Below are 17,852 nucleotides of genomic sequence, written 5' to 3'. Positions count from 1 at the left end.
GCATACAAGGAACATAAATTAAGTGTAAAAGTTACAAAAAAAAAAAAAAAGGAAAGGAGGTTTTCACTCAAGTTTAATTTAGCTTCTTTGAGTACAAACATTATAAAACTGTGTTTAAATAACTTCATGTAATTTTTTCACAATTTTTCTTCCACACACATTGTAGGGTTCCTTTCTTGTCTGTTGTAAATTTCAGTACTTGCAAGGTTAATAGGCTGGGATATTGCAGGAAGAAGGAAAATGTTCTCTTGGCTATTCTATTGAATTGTTTTCCTCTGTTTATATCAAAGGTTCTGTATATTGCTAGGCAAACGTTCAGGTGTAAGAACTAGTTGTATATACCTTATTTTCTACTATTCAGTTTGTAGTAGTTGCAGTCTAAAGAACAGGAACTTTAAATGCTCACAGCTGTGACTGAAGTATGTGGCAATTATGTTTATGTCTTATGACATATAAAAATTAATTTGACTTGGAAAAATTTCAGTTCTAACTGACAAAAATCCTGTGTCAATTTGAACATTATTTACAATTTTGGTCTGCGCTTCCACTCTATTTATAAAATGGTACTGACAGAACCTCTGACTTTAGAAGCATTGTCAAAATTAAGTTTAACTTGTGAAGTTCTCCAGTGCTGTAATTTTGAGCTCTGTGAAGACTGAGTAGTTGTGTTACTCAGTTCTATTTGGGTGATAGTACAGTAAGTGAGATCTTGAGGGTCTACAGTGATTAAGTATTAAATAAACAGAGAATATTGAATAACTAAAGTACTTGTTGAGAGCTATCTGTATCTAGTGTGAAAGAACCACACATCCTGTGAAAAAATAGTATATCATCATGTAATCTTATTATATGATGATTACTGTGCATAGGGGTTCCAAATTAAAATATTTATTAATTTTTGAGTGATTTACTTCATAATCTTAATTTTGTTTAAATGTCATTGACATGGAATAACCTCAGAACTCACAAAACTGTTTGCTTCTCTTTTTTTATTTTACAATAATGATATTGGGCCCTGAATTCTTACCTCCATCCTGAAAGCATATGCCTGTCTCTGAAGGACTTATTCTAAGATATCATCGAGACCTCTTGTCTTCTGCATCCGTTCTCAACATACTGGATCAAGATACCATTCTAGGAATTTTACTGATGAATAGGGAACACAATTTAAAAATAATCTGCGGTTCTTTTTGGATCGAATCTCGAGTAGTTTTCATCTTCCTGGAGTCAGAGACGAGCAGGTGCCAGACAAGAAGTCTGTGACTGAGCTAGGAGTGGAACTTATTTTTCAGAATTCAAGTCCAGTGCTTTAGCAATAAACTAGTACACCTTTGCTTCTCCAGAAGTGACTTTTGAGCACTCCACCTCATATTGGCTTTGAAGACTCTATGGAATAACATAGCTGTCTAGATTCTGGTTTAGACAACTTATTGTACACTCAATGATTTTTTTTTTTTGCTTGCTTTATAATGCAATTAATGGTGTTTTGCAACCAAGCATTGAGTTGTCCAAGTTGACGATTTCCTATGAAATATATTTAATTATATTACTTAAGATTTTCAAGGCTGATTTTCATTCTGATTCTTGCAGTTGAAATAGTTGGGTGCAAATACTAAGAGTATAGTTGACAAGCTTTCAGACTCTGCGTTTTGCTGGTCTGAACTTTCATTAATACAGCTCTTACTTAGTTTTGATTCAGTTGTATTCATTGACAGATAGTTCCAGCCTACTTGATAGAATTTCTACTGAAGCCATATCTGTTATATTTGTATTTTTTGTGGATAGTTACTGCTGTTTTTCTTCTAAGTGTACATATAAAGACCATCTTGCATTGCAACAGAGGAAAGTAAATCAATAAATCAATGATTTAATTGTTTTGTCTGTTTTTATAAAACATGTTTCTCTTTACCTTTGTCTGAAAAAGAGCATGATGTATTGTAGTAAGGATGTAGTGAGAGGCTTGCCAGCTTCTCACTTCTTTCTCACCTTAGGCTCTTCCAGAAACATTCTGTTGCATTCATTTGGTTTTTGCTGCCTCTCATTTGTCTTTGATTTGATCTGTGTGAAAAAAGATGTTCAGTATCTATTTTTGTCTTATTTTGCTCCAATTCGTCTAAGCTCTTAGCTGACAGTGTTCAAAGAAAACTTTGTTGCTTCTCATGATTTTTTTTAGAAGCAGCTATAATAGAGAAGTTCCCATACTTCGAAGTAAAGTTGCACAGCTGCAGACTGACTGTGATGTTTTAAAAAGGCAACTGACAACTGAACGGTTTGAACGGTAAGATGCTGTTTTTTCAGTGAGGTGACTCTCCTCATTTCTTCTTTCTCACTTTTAAAACTGTTGCTTTTTGCAATAGTGAGGAACTTTTGTGGAAAATTGTGCTTCTATTGTCATGCAAAACCTAATATTCTCATATTGAAAACTGCTTAATTAGAAAAAAAAAAAAAACTTACACAGTTTCTGAATTCCCTTCAAAATTTTGTGAGTTTACCACTGCATCTAAAAAAGAAAAACCCCTTCTCGTGAAAACAAGAAGTTGAGTGACATTATGAGAAAACAAGGCTCTTTGCAAAGTATTGTGAAAATCACCAAGTAAAAATATGGAAGAAAAAAGTTACATTTTCTTCCTTTAACATACTGCAGTACCAAAGTGTTGTGTAACTGAAATTACTATCTGTTGGTAGAGAGCGTGCAATTCAGGAAATGCGTCGACATGGTCTCTCTACATCATCATTACGTGCTTCACCTCCTCTCACTTCAACATTAAGGTCTCCCTCACATTCTCCAGAACGTACCATTGTACGGACAACTGATCAAGCAGCAGCTGAAAAGTAAGCAATTTGACTTTAGCAGATTGTTTCTGTTTAAGAATTAGGTTTAAACTGTTTCTAAATAATACTTTTTTAATTATATTAAATTCTTACACACTTATGTGGTTATAAGTTCTTCTTTTGTTGACTCTCCTACTATAAAATATTGATTTGAAACGATAGATGCAAAGTGCTCTCCGAAGACCATATAATGTAACAGATTCCCATTCCTGGTTTTGTTAATGGTCTTGCACCAGCCGACAGCTTCCACATATATCTCACCTGCTTATTGTTACAATTAATTATATCCAAATATATATTGCCAATTTATTATTGTTAATAGTTATCTCCAAACAAATGGTTCATATTAAGAGAAATGCCATGAAATTATCTCCAAGTACATCAATCAAGGAAAGGAACTCCATAGGAGAGAATCCAACTAAAATTCATTTGAACTCTACACATTAGATGAAACTGTCTCCAGAACAAGTGCATAAAAATAACTAATCCATTTCTCATTATTAGTGCTTGAATGTTATTATGAATGTCTTAAAATCGTCATCACTAGAGTACATAAAAAAGAAAATCAACCTCTTGCCTGTTTGTTTTCACTGACATTTTTGTTCTTTTAGAGATCATTGTTGTTTTAGAAGATGTCAGTTTTGTGTTACAGGCCTGATTATTGACTTTATAACCCATCTGTCCTATACTGCATAATAAATTTTAGCGAAGAGCAGAAGGATAGGGAGAGAGAAACAGTGAATGTGTTAGGAAATATGTGAGCTCTAACAGCTATATAGAATACTAGAGCAGCTCATGAATCTATCTATCTAACTGCTGAACTCCAAGAAACAGAATTATAAACTTTTAAGATTTTAAACTTTATTTTTGTTGGTAAATACATATGGCTTGTTCTTAGGCTTACTTTTGTTAATAAAAACACAGGTTTCCTGATAACTGAGGTCGGCATGGCATGACTTGCATTGTCAGCAATTTTTCTCTTCTTTTGTGAGTTTTTGGACAAAGCAGAAAAAGGAGACTGTAGCAAATGAGATATTGATAGTGGAGATAAAACAGCGGTTATGACTTTTGCTTTGTTGGTGAGCCATTAGGCAAACCCTGCTACATTGCAAATCAACATTTTGACTGAGATAATTATAGATAATACATTTCTGAGAATTGCTGTCATCAGTAGAGGATTGTCTTTAGTCTTCCCTGCTTTACAGTGAGTCCTGAGAGCAATAAGAATAGTCCAGTTGCTATACTTGAAGAATACCATGTAGTGAACTAGATGGTATTCTAGTTATTTTTAATAGATATTTAGTAGATATTTTTATCCTACTATTTGCATACTTAGTTTTAACAATGATAGATCTGTACCATATCTTACGAGAAAATATCCAATTTTCATTAAATATATATTTTTTAAAAAGGTGGTTTTTAACAACTGAATTCATATGCAGTTTAATTTTTTACTATCTTGCCTTTTAAACCTATCAATGAATTATTACATTAGAATTATTTCAATAATACTATCACCATCTTTCACCCTACTTATTTATTCCTTTCTGGGAGCTTGCCACAGTAAAGTATGCTCTGTAATTACTGTTCTATAGTGTTACAACTGTCTTTTTCTCTAATCTGATTTAATGTTCTCAAGAAATTTTCTCTTCCTCCTCATCTCACATTTACTGTGTTAAGCATTTAAGCAATGAGTCAATGAATGTAGTTTTAGATAATATGTTAATAGTTGATATTCAGGAATAGCAGAAGAGAATATGAGGAGGCTAAATCTAATTATCACTTTTTATCCTAATATTCATCATTAAAATATGATAGATAGCTTTATTTTAATATTTTTTCTTTCTCCACCAGAAATGTGAGCTTCAAGGAATAATCAGTACTTGAGCAACTGAAGAATTACCTTGTTGCAAGGACTGTTTTTTTTTTTTTTTTAAATTATGAAGGCTGACTTGTATTCTACCTCTGTTTTCTTCAAAATGGTGAATACCTTTGAAATTTCTGAGAACTGGTGAAGTAATCAACTTTGCAAAATTCTGTTTTCCCAAATGGCTGGAGTAACTGTTTTTTGCTGGCTGTTTGATGGGTTTTTTATCAAGGCTGGCTAAGTTTTGTTACTATTTTGCAAACATAATAATTATAAGAAGGAAACAAGTACCTGATATGACAATCTCTTATTTTCATTTTACTATTTTAATTCTATGTGCTTATCTCAAATGGTTACAGAAGTTTGTTCATCTTAGCATGAGCTAACATAGAATAACACATGATTGTCTGAAAAATGCTGAGCCAGTGTATGTTTTAAAGTCATGATCATTTCCTATATTTGGGCTTTTAACAAGTGTTTTCTATTTACAGGTCATTTTTCATGGTATTTAAGAGTACTGATTATCTATTTTGTGAATGCATTTTGTTTACTGTACCTTTTCTTAATAAAAAAAATCACTTATTGTTTGTCATCTAAAAACTACACGTCTCCTTTTGTTTAATCTTCATGTAAAATTACATTTTAAATATTATCCCAATATTAAATAAATAGTGAAGAGAAAAATTACATTTTTAAAGATGTATTGAAATCCTTTAAATAAATGTGGTGTGGCTGATAATCACTGCTATGAGCTACATATTAAAACCTTCATAAAGCGAAGAGTCAGAAAACACAAGTAACAAGAATTAAATGATGAAGAGTAATAGGAATCAAAGGAAGCGAATGTTTCAGGTTATCATGGTGGTTGCACCGAGGCTCCATCGCTCCATTGCTCCATTTTTGGAATGGTGTTGAGGTGGAGTTGGCACAGGGGTCCAGAGCAACCAAGTGGTGCTGGCCTCAGCCACCCTTAATCGTCCTCTCTCTCCCGGAGAGGGAGGGACAGGACTGGTCAGTGTGGCACAACCCCATGCTGCTGGCTGGTATGACACAAGCCTGTCATGAGGTTATGCTAGAACTGTTCCAGCACTTCAAGCAGCTTAAGAACCATTAGTTATTTCAGTTAACAAGAGTTATTTCTATGCTTGTTTCCTGTTTTTAAAATAGCAAGTACTTACTCTTTTATTTATAGATAGGTTAAACCAGAGGAGCACTTCCCAGGATGAAGCAGTCAATATGCTTAGAAGTACTATTACTGTTTTGGACAAAGAAAAGGACAGTCTTCAAGAAACTGTAGATGAAAAAAAGGAAAGAATTGCATGCTTAGATGACAACTTAGCTAACAAGGTATGTGCAGTGAAAGTACTACTTTGCAGTCCGCCTGGGGATTTTTAAAGCAGTTACATTTTAGGGAGACATTCTGCCTCGATGACAAAGCCTGTGCAGAGCTCTAGGCCTCACATGAGCACTATGTTTGGACCTGGCCGATACAAAGAGTCATTTGCCAGCTCAATGCCATTTTAATTATGGTTGTTAGTGTATTCCCTAACACTGCACAGGACCTGCACAGGACATCCAGATTTTAGGAATGAAATGACAAGATGGATGTCGTCAGATCTCAATGGATATGATGAACAAAATAGCAGTTATGTCTCCATTGACTAATAAAAAGGAAAGACAAGCTTTTGTGGGAGTTGTGGGTTTTTGGAGAATACCTATGCAAAATTACAGTTTGATTTTAAGCCCTCTCTATCAAGTGACCCAGAGGAAGTATGATTTTAAAAGGAGCCCTGAACAACAATAAGCCTTTGAACAAATTAAGCAGGAAGTATATTTTTCATTTTGCACTTGATATTTATTGAGATATAAGGTTCTGACCTGAGGTGATGGAATCTATAGCTTGATTCCCATCCTTTATAATGGCAAGATAATCGTTTTTCAGTAAAGACAAGAAGTTTGGAAATTTGAATGTGCAAAGATGCGAGTACTTATTGGTGAAGGGTTAAAATAAAGGTTTAAATGTAAAGTTCTTGTGGCAGGTACACCTGCCCTGACAGAGACTGAAAATTCTTAGTCATTGAAAGGAGAAAAAAACCCAGAAGCCATAGTTTGGGGGTCAAGCTGCCCCAGCCACACAGTGGGTCAAGTTATGACTCCCACATACACACTTAAGGGAAGGATAAGGAAGTGTTGGCCCTCGGCCAGTGAGGACTAACAGGACCTTATTTGACCACAGATCAGATTTAGTGAGGATATGAACAGAGCCCTGCCTGTGGGCAGAGTCAGTCCTCTTTGGAACAGCGGGTCTGCAGCTGGGGACTCTCCCCTTGGAGAAGGAACAACTCAAATAAGATTTTCACTTGATAGCCAGATGAAGGACATGCTGAGCAACAGAGACCGCGAGATATCTAGCTTACATCACCAGCCTGATGCATCCCACGTAGAGCTTGCAGAAACTGGAAGAGTAAAGGAAATGGCTCTGAAAGAAAACAGACGATTGCAAGACGACCTAGCTACAATGGCCAGAGAAAACCAGGTATGAAGGCAGAACGTAATACTGAGGTAGTAAACTCTTTATTGCTTGCTTGTCTCTAGTGGTTCACCTAAACCACTGCATCCTCAATTTTGATTCGGTATGTTTAATTACTGATAATTCTTGAACAGTGGAATATTAAAAACGACTCGGCAGAAATTGTAAAAGCAGATACTTTAGATACTGAAGCGTAGCCAATACAGTGAAGGAGTAATAGACAAGCTTTTAGTTTAGTTCTGCTTCCCCAGATTAAAAAAGAAACCAAACAAAATAAATCTAGGACGTGATTGTTTATACTGCAATGAAATTATGTTAATTGGTCGTATCACTTGGTATTTGGTATTTAATTGGTAAAAAGTGAGTTTAATTATCTGTGGAACAGGAGATATTGAGAGCGAGCAAGAAACCACAAAAGCAGGTATCATGTTAGTCAGGTGAGAGGGAGAGGGAGGAGATTGCTGATTGCTAGCACACCGGAATTGGTTCTGGTGCACAGCGATTCGTTAGCATCATCCATCTAGTTTCCACGAAGGAAGCATTGGATGTATTGAGTGGGAGGTGCCACGTTTTGAGATGAGACTGTTTTGGAATGTAGATTTTAATGTTTATGTTCTTTGAGCCTTGGTAATGGTGGCTGTAAAGAGGTGTTGGCAGGTTTTGACTTTCCAGTTCTGGCAAGGTTAGTTGCCATGCATGGCATTTGGTGACAGTTCATCACACATTGTCTCTGCCGCTCCTTCCTCCTCAGGGGGAGGACTCCTCAGACTCTTTCCCTGCTCCAGTGTGGGGTCCCTCTCATGGGAGACAATCTTCCATGAATTTATCCAATGTGAATCCTTCCCATGGGCTGCAGTTCTTCATGAACTGCTCCAGTGTGGGTCCCTCCCACGGGGTGCAGTCCTTCAGGAACAGACTGCTCCAATGTGGGTCCCCCACGGGGTCACAAGTTCTGTCAGCAAACCTCTCTCCATGGGTCCACAGGTCCTGACAGCACCCTGCTCCAGTGTGGGCTTCCCATGGGGTCACAGCCTCCTTTGGGCATCCACCTGCTCTGGTGTGGGGTCCTCCCTGGGCTGCAAGTGGAGATCTGCTCCACCGTGGACCTCCATAGGCTGCAGGGCACAGACTGCCTCATCATGGTCTTCACCACGGGCTGCAGGGGAATCTGCTCCAGTGCCTGAAGCATTTCCTCCCCCTCCTTCTGCACTGACCTTGGTGTGCTGGGTTTGAGTGGTGGGGTTTTCTGGTAGCAGGGGAGGGGGAGCTACAGCGGTGGCCCCCCGTGAGAAGCTTCTCAAAGCTCCCCCAGCTCCAAGTCAGACCCACTTCTGACAGAACCAATTAGTGATGTTGACTGTGCCTCTGTGATAACGGATTTAAGAAGGGGAACTTGGGAGGGGGTTGAGACTTGTGAGGAGGAGTTAACGAGAAGGACACCTCTGTGAACACCAAGGTCAGTGGAAGGAAGAAGGAAGTAGGGGAGGTGCGTTGGAGCAGAGACCCCATATATCCCATGGTGAGAGGGCAGGGCTGCCCAACCTGACACCCATGGAGGTCCGTGGTGGAGCAGAGGCTGACCTGAAACCTGTTGACGAGCCCACACCAGAGCAGGTGTCTGTGCTTAAAGTAAGCTGGGACTCTGAGGGGAGAAGTGGCCCCCGCTGTTGTAGTTCAGTGCCAAGAGGACTGCAACATGCAGGGGTGACCCACGCTGGGTCAGTGTGGGAACAGCTGCATCCCGTGGGGAGGACTTACACTGGAGAAGGTTCGTGGATAACTGTCTGCAGTGAGAGGGGAGCCACGTGGAGCAGGGGGGGAATGTGAGGTGTTCACCCCACCTCCTGAGAAGGAAGGAGCAGCGAGCTGACTGTAACCCCCATCCCCTGCCCCTGCGCCTCTGGGGGAGGAGGTAGAGATACTGGGAGCAGAGCTGAGCCGGGGAAGAAGGGAGGGGTGGGGGGAGGTGTTTTTGGACGTGGTGGTGCTTCTTATTGTCCCCACCTTGTCTGTTAAGTGTTGTTTTTGTTAGTGTTTGAATTAAAGTGATGTTCTTTTTCTCCCGCTAACAAGTCTGTCCTTTGCCCATGACTGTAATGGGTGAGTCGTCCCTCCCTGTCCTTACCTTCATTCACAAGCCCTCCTTCCCATTCCTGAGGGGGAAGAGGTGATTGAGCAGCTGCATGGTGCTCAGCTGGTCTCTGGGGTCAAACCAAGACATCTGCAGAGCTGTTTCTCTCACACCTCACTCCCCTCCTCTGCTCCCCTCCCCTTGCCCAGGGGGTTCTTCACTGTCTTAAATACATTTTTGCAGAGGTGCAGCTGCCGTCCCTAACTGGCTCGGCCTTGGCACAGAGGTGGTTTCGACTTGGAGCCAGGGGAACTTCTAGAAGATTATCCACATGAATTATACTCTTACATGAATAACATTTATGAAGAATTATGACTCTTCTGGACTCCACTCCCAGAAGTGTCTGTGCTGTCCTCACCTTCTGGAAGACTAAAAGATCATGGAAGCCTCATGTCCTCTTTTAGTCCTCAGCTGGGGTGAGTTGAAAACTGAGTGGGGCAGACATTAAATCATGGAAAAAGTTCAAACACTCAATTTATCTATCTTCTATTGTCTGCAGTTGGGAATGGGGGAAAAATAACATTAAAAAAATAATAAAGGAGAAGAAGTAATCATTTGGGCTGTTTCTCTACAAAATGAAGGAAGCATAGTGTCAGAAGCAGAGGAATCTGGAGATAATAGAAGTATGGTTTTTCTCAATTTATTAAAACTTAAATTGCTCAATTACACTTATCATAATGTGCTTTTCAGAAATTCTTAGAATTAATTTTTTTGGTCTTAAAGTATGTCCCTAAAATTTCAATAATTAACCTAAAGTTAAATAAGAAATTTTAGAATTCAGTTGGAAAACCCAATTTGTTCTTTATTTGTCATCCTAAATCTGAGAAGCACTGATATGCCTATTGATGCTAATTAAAAAAGGTTAAGATTGGAGTTTCAATCTGTCAATTTAAAATATTTTATACAGAAATTGGTGCACATGTGGCAAGCCTGACCTGTTCAAATACTATTATTCCTAAATGAAACTATATGACCACAGACTTTTGGGGTTTTTTAAACCTTTCCTTGGGACAGAATTTTCTACTTCCTCTTTTTCTCTGCTAACAGTATAAGAAACCAGTTGTGCACAGTTTTGGTACCCTGGTCTTTCGGCTTTATGTACAGGCATTCTGGTTTCATTTCATCCTCTGACCCTTCTTGGGCAATGTAAAGATCATAATAGCTGCAGCAGTATTAATTCCCAGACCTAAAGTCATATACCCTTCATATACCCTTCACCCTCCAGTATAATTATTTTGTCAGCCAAATGTGGGAAGAGAGAAGGCCTTGATGCTGTGCAAGCACTGTTCAGCAATAGCTGAAACTGTTATCATCACTGGTTTAGCCACAAAGGTGCAAAACCCACCTATCTTCTGCGATGTTACCTCTGTCACAACATCCACCGGCATGCAGCAGAGGCTGGCACGGGACACTCCAGCAGATCCCCACACAGCAGCCACCCACGCCCACCCACCGGCTGCTCGTGCCCCGTGGAGCAGGCATGGCTTGCCCAAGAAAACTAACGCCCCAAGCACAACATCTTGGCTAAGGTGCCCAATACAAGATGGACGTGGACGTTCTTGGCAAGCCCAGCAAAGGGCCCCAAACATGATTAAGGGATTGGAGCATCTCTCATGAGGAGAGCCTGAGCAAGCTGGGGGTGTTCAGCCTTGAGAAGAGAAGGCTCAAGGGGGGAACGTCTCCATGTACATAAATACCTGATGGACAGGAGTACAGAGATTGAGACAGCCTCTTCTCAGCGGTATCTAGGGAAGGTACAAGAGACAATGGGCACAAATTAAATTCTATTTAAACATAAGAAAAATGCTTTTTTTTTTTCCATGAGGGTGATCAAACAGTGGAACAGGCTGCCCAGAGGAGTCACCATCCATGGAGGCATCCAGAACTCAGCAAAACTCTAGAACAGTCCTGGACAGCCTGTTGTAGATGAGCCTGCTTTGAGCAGGGGGTTGGACTAGACGGTTTCCAGACGGGCAACAATTCTGTGACTCTGAGAAATTTTCCTAACAGTAGTGTGATTAGGTAAGTGCCCATCCAGCTGTAGTGAAATTGTCCCTTGTTATCTATATTATGATCTTTGACTTTTTGAAAACATATGAGTATAAAAATAACTGTATTGCTACTGTTTGTTTCAATATTAGATTTATCTACATTAGAGCTCAGGTAGATGGTGAGTTTTGAAATTTATGCCAGGACAGCTGCCTATCTCACCTGAGTGTGCTGCTAGCTCAGCATCATCCGAGCAGAGTTGCCCCACCAGGTTGGTCAGTGGTGTGTCCTTTACCAATTCAAGGTGACAGTGCAGGAATTAGACTGTTTGCTTAAGCTAACTAGAATGGCATGATGGCAAATGGAAGAAAGTCGGAAAAATTAAAATGTCAGTGCCTCCTTCTCCTTGTTTTGAATACAGCTGGGCAGGGACAGCTGTGCTTTCCTGAATGCAAACACAGAAATGAGTTGCAGCGTGGTTAGTCAGCCGAGTAAAATCAAGGTCTGCAGGAGCAGATACTGCTCTTGGGGGACGTTTTCATTGAGCCACTAAGTCCAAAGGAGCACGCTGACATCTGAGCTTGTTTTCATTTGAAAAGAGATGTGTGGGTTACTGGACTATAGCTGTATGTGCAATCTTTGTCTGTACCCATTTGCTTTGCATAAATAAAACATGTTGAATAGGAGGTAGGTCTCCCCTGGTTTGCTCCTGGCTTTTGAATGGTGTATTTGTGCCACCTAGTGGGCCCGTGTCTTTTCTAGCGATCCTGGCACACTTAGCAGGTTGGGGTTCCTCTGTAGAAATTCTAGACACATCTAATACACTCAAAGTGAAATAATTGCTAATAAAGCCATGTGTTCCTGAAACTTAGCCATCAGTTTGTGACTTCATTGCTTTCCAGAAATTGTTGGTTCTTTAAAAAAAAAAAAAAAAATCTCATTTTAGCTTATTTTCTCCTCCAGGAAAGTGAAAAGATCAACCTTTGTCAAGAAAGGTCTGATGTAATTAAGCAATTTGACCAATCTGAAGGAATTGGCAAAGGCTAGATTCACCTATTTTCTTGTGGCTACTTGTGAAGTTTTCTATCTGTACCATCCAGTTCTACTGCCTGAAAATGTGTGAGTGCTGTGATAGCAGCAAAGCAAAACCCCTGAATCTTTCAGAGGAGTGCTGCAAAATTCAGCTCTGGTAATTGAGGTGGTTTGTAGCTGTATATTTTGGATATTGCTAGTGTAAATATAGCAGTCAATATACTTAACAGCCATTTAAATACTAGGTCTGAGCTTCATTTCTGAGTTCCTTGTGCCCTGTATACTATAGTTTTAGTTGTGAGGGGACTGAAAAGCAAACAGACAGCACCTCTCACAGCTTGAATGACTGGTCATCTCTAGAACACTGCAGGTGATGAAGTGATTTCTAGCAATTAATATTTATTCTGGGGTGATATAGCTAGTTTTTTTTGCACAAAGATCACTTCTGACTTGGGAATTCACTGGGCTGCAAATCACTAAGGAGTGGGAGAGTATCAGCAAATGCTTGCCTAAACGGACGTTCTTTGTTTAAGATTTCTAGTATTGGGCACAGAGAGAGAAAAAAAAAATGTGTGAGATGGTTTTTTGGTCTGACCCAGCATGGGTGTTATTTTTCTGTAAGACCCAGTTCCCTTTAAGAATAGCAGAACTTCCTTCTGGGCCTAAAATTTGAGGAGCAGGCAGGATCCAGAGCTGTAGGGCCTTTTTGTGCAGGGAGCATCTGAATCTGGAGAGCTGGCTGGCAAAAGGCACCTTCTTTCTCAGCAGGGGAAGACCATGAATCACATCATCAATTTTGGTTCAAAAAGTGGCAGAGACTGGATGGAAGTAAGTGCATCATCTGATTTTGTTGAGGTCTCCTTGGGACACTCAGGAAACCAGTGTCCAGCACTGGTGAAGTCTTGGTGTAGATTGGAAGAGTGGGGCTCCAGAAAAGCTGATACAAAGTCCGGATTTAAGGACGTGGGAAAGAAGGGAGGCTGTTTTCTGCACCGCTGTGTTGGGGAACAGCTGATTTTTGGCCTGTTTCTTGTAGTTCCTCCCATGTTTTCATAGATGCAGGGGATAAACGTTTGTGCGGTTGTAGCACTGGCTTCAGACTTTTGGTCTTGCTGTGAGATGACAACGAGCTGGGGTTGGGAGCCGGGGTGCTGCCAGGGCTGCAGGTCTCGCCCGCTTGGACAGCGGGATCTCGCTGAATCCGGATAAACGCAGCTCTGCCCCTTCCTTCCCAACAAAAGGAGCCGAACACTGGTGGTTCGAGGGCGAAGGCAGGGATCCGGGAGGGATCGGGGCGGGGGCCGGGCGGGGGCGCGGCGCTGCCATGGGGCGGCATCCGACGGGCTGGGCTGGGCGGCGGCGGCTGCGGCAGCGCCCAGCGGCTCTTCCCTGCCGGCAGCGCGGAGAGGGAGAGCAAGTCTTGGGGAGGGCCCTGCCGTCCGTCCGTCCGTCCGTTCGGCCCCGCTCAACCGCCGCTGCCGTGCCGGTAGCGGCAGGGAGGGTCTTGGCCCCGGCGCAGCCCTCGGCGGGCCGCGGTTGCGGTTGCGGTGCGGGGCCGCCCGCTGCCGTGTGGCGGCTGGCCGGCAGCTTTTGTGTGGCCGGGGGCGGGCGGCGGCGGAGCGGGACGCGAGTGGCACAGCGCGGAGAACGGCACCCGCGAGTGAGTAGTCACCCAGCGCCTTTGTTCGCGGGCAGGTGTACGGGAGGCGAGCGGGCGACGGGCGGAAGGTGCCGCTTCGTCGCTGCCGGGGAGTTCAATGGCCGGGCTGGCTCTTCCCAATCAATCCCTCCAGCCTCTCCTTTGTTAGCACCTTCCCGGAGAGTCCCGTATTCTTTCGGCTTTGCTGTCAGAAAGATGACTTTGTCTCACACGATGCTTCTCCAGAGCAGCGTTGCTTTGTTTAAGCTCCCCTAAGCCATTTGTCATAGAACTGCCATCGCGTTTTAACGAGCTATGAAATCTGCTGCTTTTCACGGTTGAAAGGCGGTGGTACGGCGTTTCTGGTTCTTACCCTTTCCTTAAGAACTGGAGCAGGTAAGCTAGAGGTAATGTTATTTTGCATGGGAAATTGTTGTCTTGCACAATCTCTTCAGTTAGACAAATGCCTATTTTAGAGATAGAAATATGTGTAACAAATCGTTTCTATGTCACTAAGAGATTTTTAATGAGTGAGGGGTTTGGGTATTTTAATTATTTTTGCTGGTATTACCGTGAGCTTATCTGCTTCTCTGTAGTTGTAGCACGCCAACCAGTAGTATGCCTCCACTCTTGTCATTTTAAGTGTAAAAATGCCCAGTTAAAAACACAGTTCAAGGGGTAAATAGAGACCTGGAAACCACAACTGCGCATCCTGAAAATTTAATATGCCTGACAATAACGGCACTGAAAGTGATCTGCTGTTGGGGGGATGGGGGATGGGGGCACAGAGAAAGGGAAGAGCAATTTGTAACCACAGGCCTAATAACAGATATTCTGTCAATAATAGATATACAGGTGATATAATTAATTACACTCCCAAACAGATTTTCTGTACATACCTTAGATGGTGTATAGCAATTGTATGAGAAGAGCTGCTTCCTTAGAATCTGAGCTATTCAAGCTACCCAACAGCAGTAACATATAGGAGGTCCTATATTTTAGACAGAATAAGGATGATAAATTGGAGTAAGGACTGACTTTTATTTGGTATTTAGTAATGCACACTCAAGAAATGCCCATCGCTGAGATAATTCTAATTGCACCTTGCAGAGACAATTAAGTCTTTTAACTATATCAAAACATTAATCGGTGGGCATAAATGTTATGGTGAGTTTCTTCAACAAAGCCATTGATATTTTTTAATGCAGGCAGTAGTTAGCAGTTGTGCACATAACTTACTTTATGTGGTTTGAATCCAGGTCAGGAATTCATCAAATTGACAAATCCAACTCTTCCTTGGCTGTTACCAATTTATCAGATTAGAGGTGGTGTTTTGTTTTGAATATTTCATTGCAACAATGAGCTTGAATGTAACACTGTGAAGTGTATAGAAACTTTATATGAAAGTGATTTGTATATTTATTTATGCCCCAGTTTGATGATAATAACAAGAATTACCTTGAAACTTCTATTAATAAATACAGCACGTAGCGAAGAGACTGCTGTTGGTAGTTATTGGGTCTTTTTTCTCCAATAAGAAAATGTATCTCAGAGCATCTGGTTCTAAAATGAAGGACCCTTTTCAAGTATCCATTTGGGCAATCCTGCATTTCAGAGATAATTGCTTCACACTCATGAGCAATGATTATTTATTTTTTCCTATATGCTGTATAATGAGATTTTTAGAAGTGCACTCATAGCAAACACAGTTGGTGTAAAGTATGAATGTCTTGCCAGGTTCTATGTGAAGACATCGACTTTTTTATATCTTTTATATATATATACACATATATATATACACATATACATATATATATATATATTTGTTCCTTATACGTCTTATTTTGGTCTGTTGTCTTGTGAGGTTATGTAGTAGCAGTGGTGAATTAGTAATGTATTAGGTAAAATCTTTTTTTTAACATCTGGTTCCTGAAAACTTAAACAAAATATATTTACTTTTAAAAGGGACCGTTACTTTGGCAATAATATTTCATTTTAATTGCAGATATTAAAAAGCAACCTTTTTAGTTTCAAGTTTCTGATTACAGAAATAAGAATAACTTCTGTGGTTTCTTCTGCTTTGTTTCTTAGTCACTCTGAGTACTGTCTTGACAGGTATCTCAGTCACTGAAAACTGATATATCCATGTGAGTAATGTAGCTTAGGGTTATTTCAATATATTCCTACTGCAGATGTGTCAGGTAAGCTCTTTTCTAAATAAGAAATACATGGCATAATAAGCGTTGACTGAAATGTGATGATGAATTTATGAATATGAATATATTTGGTTGTTGTTTTACAATGAAGTCTAACATAAACAGAATTTTTATATAGACAGCATAAGCTGAATTGACCGTGTTTTGACTTTTTTTCCTCATAAGCCAAGAGAAGAAAAATTTTTTTTTTTTTTTTTTCATATTCCGAATTATTTATATTTGAAAATCACTGACTCTGATTTTTCGGAGAGAATTTTTTTTTTCCTCACACAAAACCAACGCACAGTCTTTATTCCATTAAGGCCCAAATAAGAGAGTTATAGCAAATATGGATAAGTCTACTACTGGTATGTTAGAAAAGTACAGCTGATTTCTTTATAGTCAACAGACTCAGGGCAATGTAGTTGCATAATAGCTTCCATCAGTGTGATATAAATGTTGAGATGCTCTAAACACTCGTATCTTGTCATTGATCCCATGTATTTGAATAAGATTAAGTTGTATGAAGTGCACGCTAGAGTAGAATTCATTGGTTTTGAAGAATGTGATAGAAGGCAACCTAACGTTACAGTGTTAACTTTCATTACAGTAGAGCTTCCACTGGAGGGGCCAAATTCTATTTTTTGATCTACTATTTAAATCAGTTAGTGATGGATAAAAAGTGTGTTTGTTTCCATGGAGACTCTGTGAGCTCTGTCTTTAGGAAACAATGAGTTGTTGTGTAGATCTTACACTTATTGTTTCCCATCACTTCCTGAAGGGACTTTCACTCCTTTTGATTCTCTGCATTGCATGTCACACGATTTCTTTGATTAAGAACTAAAATACATTTTGTCAGAAGCATACAGCATTTACCCTTACCTTACATTCAGCATTTACACTTATACTAATTAAGTCTTACAAAGAAATAAAATTGACTTGTAACAAATAATTTTCAATTACTACTGTTCAAGAGCCAGTGTGTCACACGGGGTGAATCACAGTGATTTGTTAATTAAGTTTGGTGGGGAGAAAAATGTAAAGATCTTGCTACATGTTATCCTGGGTAAGTGGCTTGTGCTGCAGTTGTGCAATACAGTAAGTGAAGATGATTCAGATGCTACTATAATTGTATAAAGTATATCAATATACTTTTAGACATAGTTCAGTTTTTCCTTTGTATATGCATTCTGCGTGCCAAATTACAGAAATACAAGTTTCATGCTTCTACCAAGGCATTTAAGAAAATACGGTCATATTCAGCTGATTTTTGTTCATGGGGCTGAGTGATGTAGCTAGGTAAGGGTAGTTATAACTCTTCCATTGACTACCTTCATCTATGATAACCAACACATATAGTCAAATCAGTTAAGTCAAATATTTCACATCTCAATGATGCTTTGACATGGTTAAGCTTACCATTTTAATGCTAACACGCATGCAAGCTTTATTTTCTTCAGGTTTGTTGCCCTGAGAAAAACAGTGTGACAGTGATCCAAATAAGCAAAAGCTTTCCTTGCATTTCAGTGTTTGGGTGTGCAAAATGCCATGAGCATTGCTGACCTGCTTGAACATCTCTATCGCTACTCAGCACGATTTGAACGTCATCAGTAAGGCTTGGGCAGCTTCATAAAGCA

The 17,852-nt window shown here is 40.1% G+C and overlaps 2 protein-coding genes across 11 annotated transcripts in view; both read left to right on the top strand.

Annotated features, from left to right (window-relative positions):
* The window catches only part of CEP135 (centrosomal protein 135), a 39,775-nt gene extending 34,478 nt beyond the window's left edge, over positions 1-5,297 (top strand). For 2 of the 3 annotated variants that reach the window (XM_032999284.2, XM_032999283.2), the window contains exons 24-26: positions 2,174-2,278; positions 2,686-2,832; positions 4,687-5,297. In XM_032999284.2, coding sequence (XP_032855175.2) covers positions 2,174-2,278; positions 2,686-2,832; positions 4,687-4,708 — 274 coding nt within the window. In that variant the 3' untranslated portion in view covers positions 4,709-5,297. The other variant, XM_032999285.2, reaches the window with a different exon arrangement.
* Positions 5,298-13,126: 7,829 nt separating this feature from the next.
* Positions 13,127-17,852, top strand: part of CRACD (capping protein inhibiting regulator of actin dynamics) — a 139,392-nt gene continuing 134,666 nt past the window's right edge. For 4 of the 8 annotated variants that reach the window (XM_032999041.2, XM_032999044.2, XM_032999043.2 and 1 more), the window contains exon 1: positions 13,732-14,041. The gene's annotated coding sequence lies outside the window, so the exon portion shown is untranslated. The other 4 variants (XM_032999040.2, XM_032999042.2, XM_032999038.2 and 1 more) reach the window with 4 other exon arrangements.

The sequence above is a fragment of the Tyto alba genome, unplaced genomic scaffold (assembly GCF_018691265.1).
Source record: "Tyto alba isolate M040663 unplaced genomic scaffold, T.alba_DEE_v4.0 Super-Scaffold_6, whole genome shotgun sequence".
NCBI lineage: Eukaryota > Metazoa > Chordata > Aves > Strigiformes > Tytonidae > Tyto > Tyto alba.
The sequence above is the reverse complement of the archived record's forward strand: the minus strand, read 5'-3'. Positions and strand labels throughout refer to the sequence as shown.